Here is a 13195-nt window from a genome sequence, read left to right as displayed (position 1 = left end):
TGATGAAGATGAAAATGATGATTAGCAGCTATAGTAGTAGTTCTTCGCTTTTGTATGATCTACCTAGGGGCTTTCTTATCTCTTCATTAGCTACCTCTTAACAAGCAAAACATTCTGTGACATTAAGATTTCTGTTTATTAACGATAGGCCTAACTATATTGTAGTGAGTCATCGTTGTTTTATATTTAAAAGCACAAAATTATAAAGACCTACACTTCATTTTCTCCCTATATTTATCATTAATTTATAAAGTGTAAGTGTTTACTTGATCTGAAGCTTTTTGTTTGAGATAATATTTAGTAAGCAATTAGTGGAAGTTCTATATTATTTATGGGTCTGGTAGTCCTCTTTTGAGATGTAAAATTACATTTACAGCCAGTTTCTTTTTAAGAGACAATAATACTGAGCTGCAAATATCACCTTTACTTGTCGGCTCTTTTAAAATTGGTCAGATAGACACGTCTTTATTGTCTTTGATTACATCTCTTTTTATAAAAAGAGGCTTACATCCCTTTAACATTCACCATAGGTACAAACTATTTGGAAATATTTGCTCACTTCTAGGCTGACAACAAATGTGACTGAAAAGTAATATGGTGGCAAACATTTTGTCTTTGGAAGATCGTAGTTGGACGCTCGGAGCGGCAGCTTATATATACGACAGGCTTCTAGAATAGAAGAGACAGAGGCTTCATGTTAGAATATATACTTACTGTTCTTGTTAAACAATGGGTGGCTGGTCACGTCTGGAGGTGCCCAGGACCACAGCTCTACAACTATGCTCATGGTGTGAAGATCCCCTACATGTAGGTCCTAGATCATCAAATGTAAATTCCCAGAGACATATTTCGTGTCTACCTGGCCAGTGTGTTCAAGGCACCTTCTACTCCTTCAGTATTTGTTAAATCACAAAACAAAACGCCTACAGCCAGGTACAAGGTACCAGTTGCTTATCATCGGTAACATTAAATAGTCCAGCAGGTGAAAGATAATGGGATATATTTCTAGAAACTGCCATGTAAATAAATCCTCATAGGAGCATTTAGAGTTATATACAGTCAGTAATATTTCCGTTTTTATAGTTTATTGCGTTTGGAGTCATTTATTCAGATTATTTATCAGATTTTATGTTTATGAGTAATATGCGTTACTATCTGAATCGCGATTGTTGAGCGCCTTGAGCATGTACTTATCTTGAGGAGGGCAACCTCTAATGAACGTATGATGGTTCTTGTTCCTGTTCTTCTTCAGGTGGCGCAACAGTTAGCGCCTTTTAATAACACAGTGAAGTCTGGCTGTTCTGGGTTCAGATCTAGTCTCGGGCACTCGGTTCCTTTTCTTCATGTGGCATCTGTTTCCAGGGCTCGTTGCCTTGCCATGACATTGCCTTAGTTACAACACCAACCCCCTCCCCTCTTTCTTTGGAGACAGAAAACGCTTGCTTTACATGTGATTTAACTTTGTTTAATATTCCCAAAGCTGTTTTACGGTGGTAAAATAATAAAATATCTTCAATCCTGTCTTTTGTGCTTGTGACTTATTTTTAGCAAATATCTTCCATTGATTTCTATCGTCTACTTGTTTTATTCATCAGCGATTTGTAAAGTGCACAGCGTATCGACACAGCATCATATTCTTGTTTTTCTCCAAACATGTTAAAAATGATGTCTTCATCTTGATGTTAAGCTCCGTGAACTTGCCTTCATGACCATGCACCTGCACTAAAGGATGACGATGATGGTGATAATGAAGATGTTATAATAAGAATTAAGAAGACAAAGAAGACGATATCACTATCGATAAAGAATGATAATACTGATACTTTTTATTTTTGCTTTCTTTCTCTCTCCATCTGTCATACCTAACTAATACCTACCTACCTTACCAACCTATCTTTCTAAAAACAAAGTCAAAACCATATGTGACGGTATCGTAAAACCTCGATCTACAATGGCGAACAGCAGAAGACCCCGGAGGAGAAAGCACATTTACAGTATAAGCTACAGAAGTGTTTACAGTGACATACATACTAATGATGGGCGTGGTGGGTCTTCACACAGTGATCTCACGAGCGACTGGCCCCCACACTGTCGATCCATTCAACCGTGTTCTCAGTCTTCTCTCTTTGTTTTACCCGGAGCTGTTTCCTCCCTCGTTAGTCAAGATTCCCCCACATTTCAGTAAATATTTGACTAGAATAGTTATACACGCCCGAGGCATGGTCGTCTCTCAGGTGGCTTCGGGGTACATTGGTGAGGTAGGTGTGGGGTAGTATACTTCAAAGAAAATAACTTTACTCTTGATTATTTGTGTAAAACAATTTAAGCACTTGCTAGGTGAGTCTTGACAGTTTTATACCGTTTTTGTTTGAAATTTTAGGTACTGGAGCATTTGATTGAGCTCTTTTTTTCAAATTCTAATAGAAATAAGATAATTAGTTATTTATTAATTTTAAAACTTTAAAGGTAGCTACTAACACAGTGTTTTGTGTCTTTAAGGAAAAGCAAAAAAAAATAAAATAAAATATTAAACTATTTCCAGTACACTTAAGAAAAAAGTCCTGGGGGACTGCGGAAAATGTATACTTAAGGCAAAAAAAAAATAAGCACACGATTAATTAGCTTCATATTAGCCTTACGGGGAGATTGAGAATGTTAATTGGTAAGTAAATATAGCGACTCCTATGACGAGTAGAAGATTCGTTTTTTGCAGCTATTCTTATTTTGAAAAATAACAGGTACAGGTTTGTACACACGGACATAAAACAAAATTATGCAATCACGCAAACCTGTCTGTGTACTCACTAGGTATCCCTCTCCTTTCCCATCATCGGAATAGGTCCTCAATGTTTACACTTGAATAATATCCTCTATCGAGTGTGATCTATAAAATAATCAGAAGGAAGAATATTCTGGAAACACTGGGTAATATAAGAGACAGGCACCAAGACTTTGATAATATTCTTATGTCGACTACAATGGCAATGACAGAGGACAGTTTTGTTATCGTCGAACTCCTCAGTTGATAAAGTTATTATTAGTTTATATATAATGTCTAGCAGAATCAAGGAAACTTCAGAAAACATTTCTGCTAAATTATTGGAAACATCTCATATTGGACATTCAGAAGAAGACAATGATTTCGAGTTGTCTCTGTTCTCCCAAGCCACTGAAATGATGTGGAAGTTCATCCCGCCTGTCATCCTCGTGCTCGGCACCTTCGGCAACGTGATGACCATCGTGATGATGAGGCGAATGAGCGAGGGCCAGTCGTCACACACTATGTCCTTGTACTTCACAGCGCTGGCCGTGTCTGACCTCGTCCTGTTGTATGCTGGACTGCTCCGAAAATGGTTAATTAATATGTTTTCCTTTGACTTTAATACTTTTCACGAAGTCATCTGCAAACTGCAATTCTTTCTCGTAAATACCTGCGGAATGATCTCGGTCTGGCTTATCGTTTCCATGACGATGCAGAGAGTGATGTCGGTTGTGTGGCCTCATTACAAAAGTGTATCGTGTACAGGACGAAAGGTTGGGTTTGTAACAATCAGTGTTGTAATCGGATGTGCAACAATCAACTGGTACCGCTTGCACGCGTTTAGTGTAATAAACAAAGTAAATATAACGGAGAAATCATGTGAAATTATCGATAACGACGACCTTATATATTTTGATTCATACGTGTACCCGTTTATCGATCTCGCCATGTCCTCGATGATTCCATTCAGTATCGTAGTCGTGGGTAACAGTGTGTTAGTGTGGAAGGTGATTCAGTCTGTACACGTGGCCCGTGTGATGACCGCCGGAGGTTGTGACCAGGTCAACAGTCGCCAGAAAAAGGCCTCGTCACTCACCCTCACTCTCATCACCGTGTCGATGGTCTTTCTTCTACTGACATTACCTATCTGCACTTACCTCCTGATTGATCCAGGTGTGGATGAACAGGTATCACCGAAGCTGTTGTTCATCTGGGCAGTGTGCAACTTGTCTTGGTACCTCAACAGCGCCATCAACTTTTATCTTTACTGCCTCAGCGGTGCTCGATTCAGAGGCGAAGTAAAAAAAATATTTTGTGGGGAACAAAGCTCACAAAAACAATCCACGACTACCATCCCTATGACTATTAACACCCGCAATGATTTTTGAAGTTTTAGTCTAGCACTGGCATATTGGTGTATTTATGATTTCTGATTACATTAGGAATAACCAGAATCCAAATATGCTAACTTGGACGATTCCAATGTCAGAGAAGTAAAACTGTGATGTTTAAATGACAAAAATTGAAACGGCAGAAACAATTGTTAATTTTACACAAGAAACTGTTCAACGGTGCTTTTAATTTGATTTAGGAAACGTAAAAACTTAAATATATGAGTATGCATTGACATCTGTAATAAGACATTTGTTTATCTTACATGTTTACATCAAAATATATTAGACCTTTGTTACAACGATGATCGGCAACTGTCCCCGCAATGATCTTACAAGATGAAAATTTTGTTCACATTATTGTATTCAGCTCATTACAAAGGTTATATCGCCTCAGTTCTCCAGATAACGGTCTTTGTACTGATCACCATACACAGTAAAAATCTGATAGTTGCTTCACGATCGTCCATTAATAAACCTGATTGACATGTGGCTCCAACTCTCCCAAAAGCCTTCGAAGGGGAAACAAATCCCATTACCATTGTAATACCTGAGCTGTCTGTGCTCATCTTGTTGGAATATTTCTCATGATGCCGGCACGAAAGGTCACACAGGTCATGCCAAACACGGACTACCTCATAATGGCTGCAAAGTATGTCGGGGATGATCACAGACAAGTATAAAACATCGCTGATTTGTTTATCATTGTTTCTCTTATTTACTATTCAATGGACAACAGGTCTTCGATGAACTGTTTTGCTAGGCTTGAAGTAACCAAAGAACCTGCATGGTGAACTGTGTGACAGTCGCACGACCTTGTGTAGACATTGTCACGTGAATAGCGGAACGTAGACAACAAGAGTTGTCTCGAAAATATGTGTAAGTTAAATTGTTATCCCATATGTAATACATATTTCATAGATTAGTCCTTGTCACTCTTCTAGGAGCATAAGGCGGTACATTTTTCATAGATTTACAAAATTAATTTACAGGTTAATATTATTTTGATTGTACATGATTGTACATTGTGTCTGCTGATTTCTATTGGTGACGATTACAGCTATAAAGTGATATTGTAAGCAGCTACTATGTATTTTTCGCAATAAACGCACATACATGCGTACAAACATACACACGCTTATGCTTTCGTGCAAGAAGCAATCGTTTACAAAACAACATGTTTATAGGAATTAAAGATTTGTTTCTGCTCACTTATGGACATATTGTTTGAATGCAAGTTGTCATCTGGTTATCTTCATAAATTTTTTTATCTCAAATAGTATCATCTATGCAGTCAAATGAAAAATAAACCATGAGGGCCTGTCATTCATTACTATATTCTGTTCTTTACAGCTCTAGAAGTTTGCTGCTTCATAAACTAAAATGATGGACATTAATCTGCAGGTGCCTGTCACCTTGAAATATGTATGTACTGAAGTATGTATGTACTGAAGTATGTGTATACAGAGGTATGTAGATACTGAAGCCTTCTACTATGAAGAAAGACAGATCATGATTAAGTAGGACTCGGTTGTTCTTAGTTTAAACTAGAAGTGCAATTACTGAAGAAGTTAGCATGAATCATGTTTCACATATATTCTTCTTGTTTGGCTTCATCTTGGTGTAACCTATAGAACGTATCAAGAAAAGTAATTATTGGAATGAAGGAGAAACACTATCTGTACTGAAACATAGGTTCATCTACAAGACAAGAAAGTAAAGAGGGGAAAAGATACGAGAGAGAAAGATGTTAGACAAGAATGAACGAGGAACAAAAAAAGGTGAATAAACTTCCTATTAATTTTAGTTCAGTTTATTTTTGTGAAACCAAAATGTCATTGACCGAGGGTTCTACGCCCGAATATTAAGTCAAAAATTACATTAAACGCTGACATTAAGATGTTGATGTACAAAACCTCCAAGTTCCAGATGCCATTGGTCCCGTGTATCTGTGCCTTACTATGGACTGAAGTTTAGCATCCTTGACTCATACATGATATAACATTTTTCTTGCCCCGGACCTCTTGTAGTCGATGAGTTTTGATTAACAACATGTTAACGGACATCAACACTCTCACTTCACTTCTCGGAAACCGTACACCACATAGTTCTAGTGCAGCAGCAGTATTAAGCAGTACTTAGCTTCTGTTTTTTGCTGTTTCTTTTTTTATTTAGTGTTTGGATGCAATGTAAATTTTTAAAAAAGATATCTTCACTTATTTTATGTAGTCGAAAAAGTAATACATTTAGAAATATTGTTGAGTCAGTTATGCGTATGCGTGCAACACTTTCCAAACGTCACAGGACGAAGTCTGAACAAACAGTAATTACCGGACGTTCGTGAGAAAGTAGATTTTTGCCATCGTTTTAATGTTTAGTTTATTCTGTATTCAAGTTAAAGACAGCTGTGATGTGTATATAACACCTGCCTTCACATACCACCTCCATTCAGACAGGGAGCAAGTATTTAGCTCAAAGGTGTTTTCCCTGGAGGAGTCACAGGTCTGGTGTTGGTGCAATGGCGCCATATGATAACCAAAATAGAATATGTACTTACTAGTCTTGCTAAACAAGGTCTGGAAGTGTCCAGGACCACTGCTCTACAACTGTGCTCATTGTGTGACGATCACCTCCATGTAGGTCCTAGATGATCAAATGTAAACACTCCAGAGACATATTTCGTGTCTACCTGGCCAGTGTGTTCAAGACACCCTCTACTCCTTCAATATTTGCTAAATCTCACAACAACATTCTTACAGCCAGGTACAAAGTACCAGCTGCTTATCATTCGGTAACATTAAATAGTCCAGCAGGTGAAAGATAAAGGGACATATTTCTAGAAACTGCCATGTAATTACATCCCCACAGGAGCTTTTAGAGTTATATGCAGTCCATAATATTCCCGTTTTTATAGTTTATTGCGTTTCGGGTCATTTATTCAGATTATTTATCAGATTTTATTTTTATGAGTAATATGCGTAACTATCTGAATCGCGATAGTTGAGCGCCTTGAGCCTGCACTTGTGGTGGGGAAGACAACCTCTAATGAACGCATTGTCTTCTTGTTCGTTCTTCTTCAGGTGGCGCAACAGTTAGAACCTTTTAATAACTCAGTGAAGACTGGCTGCCCTGGGTTCAGCTCTCGTTTCGGTCACGCTGTAACATCTCTTCATGTGGCATCTATTTCCAGGGCTCGTTGCCCTGACATTACAATGCCTCAGTTGCTTCAAACACAAAAACACCAAGAACCACTCTTTCTTCGGAGATAGAAGTAGAGCAAAAAAACGTTTGCTTAACGTGTGATTTAATTTTGTTTGATATTCCTAAAGCTGTTTAAATGTGGTAAAAGAATAAAATATCTTCAATCTTGTCTTTTGTGCTCGTGATTTATTTTTACCAAATGTCTTTAATTGATTTCTATCGTTTACTTGTTTTATTCATCTGCGTTTTGTAGTTTGCACACTGTCTCGACACGGCATCGTATTCTTGTTATGTCCCCAAACTTGTTAACAATGATGTCTTCATCTTGATGTTAAGCTCCGTGAACTTGCCTTCATGAGCATGTACCTGCACTAAATAACGATGATGATGGAGATGATGATAATATATTATAAGAATGAAGAAGACAAAGATGATGTTACTATTGGTGATGAATTTTGATACTGATTTATACTTTTTTCTTTCTCTCTCCGTCTCTCATACCTAATACCTGCCTATCTTACCAACCTACCATCTATTAAAAAAAAGTCAGTGTATAGCAGAGCTTTTGATAATTATGTAGTCATCCATATTTTCTCACTAACCTGTTAGATGACATCTTCTATACGAGAAGACACGACAGTCGCACTTTCTATCTAGCTTTTGTTTTTGTTTGTTTAGGTTTTTTTTTTTGACATAACCAGATCCTATTTTAATTTATCTATTGCTTTTTGATATTCTTTGTTTATCGCAACTATAAAGACAACAAGATTCATTTGTTGTGTGAAGTCTTGCTTCTCTAATCACATTCACAGTCCACAGTTTGTCATGTGTAAAGGTATCGTGAAACCTCCATCTACATTTATAGTACAATCGACAGAAATATTGACATACATACTTATGATGTGCGTGGTGGGTCTGTCACAAACATCTCACTGGACCCCACACTGTCGATCCATTCAACCGTGAAGTCCTCTCTTTGTTTTTGCCCGGAGCTGCTACCTCCCTCGGTTAGTCAGGCTCCCCAACACTTCAGAAACTATTTGACTGTGATCTTTATAGACGCCCGACGCTTATTCATCTCTCAGGTGGCTTCGGGATAGGTAACGGAGGTAGTTGTGGGCTAGTATACTTCGAAGAAAATACCTTTACACTTGCTAAGTGATTCTTGGCGGTTTTAAACCGTTTTTGTTTGCAATTTTAGGTACCGAAGCATTTGATTGACCTTTTTAAAAAAGTTCTTCTCGAATTGTGATAATTATTTATTTATTAATATTAAAACGTTAAAGGTATCTACTAACAAAATGTTTCGTGGCTTTACGAAAAAACAAAAAAATTACTAAACTATTTCTACACCTAAGAAAAAAGTCCCGGGGGACTGAGGACGTAGACGTTGAAGTAAACAATAAATACACGGCTAACAAGGCTTTATTATTAGCTTTCATATTAGCCTTGTGAGGAGACTGAGATTACTAATTGGTAAGTAAATATAGCTATTTGTATGATGAGCAGAAGATTTGTTTTTTGCAGCGATTCATATTTTGAAAACTAACAGGCACAAGTTAGCACACACGGACAAATAACAAAATTACACAATCACGCATACCTGTCTGTGTACTCACTAGGTACACCTATCCTTTCCCATCATCGGCATATTAGGTCTTCGATGTTTGCACTTAAATAATATCCTGTGTCTAGTGGGATCTATAAAAGAATCAGAAAGAAGAATATTCTGGAAACACTGAGTAATATAACAGAGACAGTCACCACGTCTTTGATAATATTCTTATGTCGACGACAAGCAGACGGCAAGAAAGGTGGCAATGAGAGAGGACAGTTTTGTTATCGTTGAACTCCTCAGTTGAAAAAGTTATTATTAGTTTATATATAATGTCGAGCAGAATTAATGAAACGTCAGAAAACACTTCTGCTAAATTATTGGAAACATCTCACATTGGACATTCATTAGAAGACAATGATTTCGATTTGTCCCTGTTCTCTCAAGCGGCTGAAATGATGTGGAAGTTCATCCCGCCTGTCATCCTCGTGCTCGGCACCTTCGGCAACGTGATGACCATCGTGATGATGAGGCGAATGAGCGAGGGCCAGTCGTCACACACTATGTCCTTGTACTTCACAGCGCTGGCCGTGTCCGACCTCGTCATCCTGTATACAGGGTTGTTCCAGATATGGGTGGATTGTTACTTTGGCTTTAATGTCCTGACACATCATATTTTATTTTGCAAGCTGGTTCCGTTTTTCGTGTATTCTAGTTGCATGACCTCACCCTGGCTTGTCGTTGCCATGACGATGCAGAGAGTGATGTCGGTTGTGTGGCCACATTACAAGAGCCTGTCGTGCACAAAGACAAAGGTTGGACTAGTCATAGCTACTACTGTGTTAGTACCGATTGCTTTAAATGCTCATAGAATTATATCACTAGAGTTGATAATCCGTTCTAATTCTACTGATAAAGTGTGCACCATTCCGAACAAACAGCTAACGTATTTTGTCGTATTTGTTTATCCTTGGATCGATTTAGTACTGTCGTCGATTACTCCGTTCTGTATCCTTTTTGTCGGTAACAGTGTGTTAGTGTGGAAGGTGATTCAGTCTGTACACGTGGCCCGTGTGATGACCGCCGGAGGTTGTGACCAGGTCAACAGTCGCCAGAAAAAGGCCTCGTCACTCACCCTCACTCTCATCACAGTGTCGATGGTCTTTCTTCTACTTACATTACCTATCTGCACTAGCATCTTTATTGATGCAGGTGTGGATGTACACGCATCATCGAAGATGTTGTTCATCTGGACAGTGTTCAACTTGTCTTGGTATCTCAACAGCGCTATAAACTTTTATCTTTACTGCCTCAGCGGTGCTAGATTTAAAAGCGAAGTAAAAAAAATCTTTTGTAGGGAAGAAAGCTCATGTAAACTATCTACAACCACCGGCCCTATGACTATTAACATCCGCAATGATTTTTGAAGTTTCTTTTTGTCTGCGGCTGACGCTAATGAAAAATACATACGTACAAACATACACACGATTATGCCTGCATTCACGCAAGAAGCAATCGTTTACAAACCAAAATGTTTATAAGTATTAAAGATTTGTTTCTGCCTACTTAAGGAGATACTGTTTGCATCAGTGATACGAAATGTTTTGAGATGTAGCTATAGAGACAAAGCCATCGCGTTTGTAGATTGGGATATTTTGAAGTAGACTACAGATTTCTAAGTCAGATAAATGGCATTTCTGTAAAATTTTACATTTCCAGGGCAATGTGAGACATTAACATTTAACTTATGTGAAAACCTTTATTCAGTCACGTAGAATGGGGGAGGTGGGGTAATGGTTTTTTTACACCATGGCTTACAGCCGTTTTAAAGATTTAAAGACAGCTGTGATGTCTATAAAAGACCTGGCTTCACACACCACGTCCATTCAGACAAGGAGCAAATACTTAGTTCAAAGGTGTTTTCCTGGAGGAGACACAGGTCTGGTCTTGGTGGAATGGCACCATAGATAACAATCTAAGTCATGACGGTAGAGTTAAAACATTGTTACCTGAAGGAGATAGATCGACTAAGGGAAGTAAACTGTTCAAGTACATTTTGAAAGCAAACAAAGAGGAATCGACTTCTCTCCCCTCATATAGGGTGATTAAACCCCGCCGCTATCCACTTTCTTTAATAATTGATCATTTTCAATTTTTTCTTCGATTCAGTAATGGCTCATTACTTCAGAGATAACGAATCCTATAAGATAGAAAGTAATGCTTCATGTTGCTACACCAAAGAACAAATCGAGTTACAGTCTTTGCTGTTTTTCAAGCGACTGAAATAACATGGAAGTGTTGCCCCCTGTCATCATCGTGCTATGGCAGCGGGATGACCATCGTGATCATGAGGCCAATGTCAAATGTTTGATATTATTGTCACACATCTTCTGGCAACTTCTGCCTCTCCTCTGCTTCTTCGTCGTAACTCTCTTTTTGTTACTACTTACACTGATTGGTTTCTATCTTACATTACCAGAAGTAAGAAATGTACTTACTTCGTCAGGCATGTGAAGAGAGGCATTATATAAGGGTGTCGATCGAAGCTGGGTGTGTTTTGGTGTAGAAACAGGGCAGAATCATCACTATTGAAAAGATCGGTAAAGAAGCTTTAATTGTATTGCTATTGCAAATTGTTTTTGCCTTCTTGCATTGAAGATAAAGGAGATAAGATAACAAAACGACGATCTTTTGCTTCATTTTTGGTTGTTCTGGGATTTCTTCCATTCAAACGTGATTTGGGAATCCTTACGCATGACTCCGCTTTCAAGAGACTTTAATGTTGAAAGTTTGTTCGCATTCGTTGATTGTGAAAGTGAAGGACCTTATGTGGCTGATTGCTGCTGAAGTAAAAAGATATTTTATTGAGATCATTTTTAGTCGTTAAAGGTTTATGTGAAGGAATCATTACATAAAAGAGCAGAGAAGAAAAGAGAAAAGAAAGAACAGTTCTTACTGTCTTTAACTGATAATCAGTATTGTCATTTTGAAAAAAAATGTGTTAATTACTAATTAATACATTTGAATCATTCATCTGATTTAAATTCTGTATTTCTGTTCTAACCGTGTTCCTTCTGCAGTTTATTTGCAGTACACGTACCCGGTTAGGGTATCTATGGATACATTCTGACGTCACAGCGTAATTTACTCATGTTTATCCCATTTTCTCTACGGATATACTCTTGGAGAAATCAACCCTAATCCCCTTCAAAAAACAACAGTCTACCTGAAAGGTATTGCTAATGAGCGACGGCTATACAGTGACTTCTGAAGATCAGGCTTCGTTAGCGCAAGATCGGTATTACAAGCACGTGAAACGGGTTAGTTATGATTAACCAACACCAAAAATATTTAGACATTAATCTGGGACTTCAATTCTGTATTTTTACCTGTGCTGGTCATAGAAACAGAAATTTTGAGCGGCGCGGAGGGTTTTTAAAGCTAAACGAAAAGAACGGGATTTTTTCTGGGTGGCATTAAAGCACATGTAATCTTTTGTTTGAAATTTGAATAAAACAATAAACGTTCATGTTTGGTTGGATTTTTTGTATGGTCGACATGGACAGGTGACTTTAAATGTTTGTATTCAGTGTGTCAGAGGTAAAACGATGTTGTAGTCAGCAGTCTCGAACTCCGCATCAAACTGTCAGTTATTTACGGACAAATACCATTTGATGGGGAAACAGTCTATGGCCTACACAAAAACTTGACTTATATTTGCAAACTTATTTCACTCTCCCTCTCTTTTTGCGTATTCTGTTACCGTTAATAAAGATTTGTCTTTTTCCACACACACACACAAAGCAAGGTAGAGCATGAAAGAAAAATAAAGTTGCTGCTAGTGAGTTGAAATGTTTGACGAACTCCTCTGTATCGATGTTTTGAAAGGCAGGTAACACATAAATGAGTAACATAAGACCTGCTCCAGGATCAACACAAACCGTGTGGAGTTGCAAAAACAGACATACAGACATTGCACTAAGAGAGACAACTCCTCTCTTCCCCAAACTCAATGGTTATTTCCCTTGCATTACAAAAAAATACCCTCCCCGCACACAAAAAAAAAAAAAAAAAAAAAAATAGCTTACAAAGAAATCATCGAAGAGTGCTGTGACATTATTGTCTTTATGACTGTGACGAGGAACACTGTCAACGATGTTTCGGAAAATATTTTTGGTGACTACACATCTACAGATGGTGCTAGCTGTTGCTACCAGGGAGATTGTAATCATTTCTATTCGCTAAGCTCTCTTGTCAGTTGATAACCCTCAAAATAGCATTTAACTA

General features: G+C 37.9%; 2 protein-coding genes across 2 annotated transcripts in view; both read left to right on the top strand.

Moving 5' to 3' along the window:
* Window positions 1-3051: 3051 nt before the first annotated feature.
* LOC112570391 lies at window positions 3052-4149 on the top strand. The gene is made up of 2 exons (XM_025248808.1): window positions 3052-3353; window positions 4008-4149. The coding sequence occupies exons 1-2, from the start codon at window positions 3052-3054 to the stop codon at window positions 4147-4149; spliced, it is 444 nt and encodes a 147-aa protein (XP_025104593.1).
* Window positions 4150-4742: 593 nt separating this feature from the next.
* LOC112570388 overlaps window positions 4743-13195 on the top strand; it is a 68407-nt gene continuing 59954 nt past the window's right edge. The window contains exon 1 of the mRNA XM_025248807.1: window positions 4743-4804. Within this exon, the coding sequence (XP_025104592.1) occupies window positions 4743-4804 (62 nt within the window). The remainder of the gene's footprint in view (window positions 4805-13195) is intronic.

This window comes from Pomacea canaliculata, linkage group LG8, assembly GCF_003073045.1.
Source record: "Pomacea canaliculata isolate SZHN2017 linkage group LG8, ASM307304v1, whole genome shotgun sequence".
In the NCBI taxonomy this organism is placed as follows: Eukaryota; Metazoa; Mollusca; class Gastropoda; order Architaenioglossa; family Ampullariidae; genus Pomacea; species Pomacea canaliculata.
This window is presented reverse-complemented; position numbering and strand designations above follow the sequence as displayed.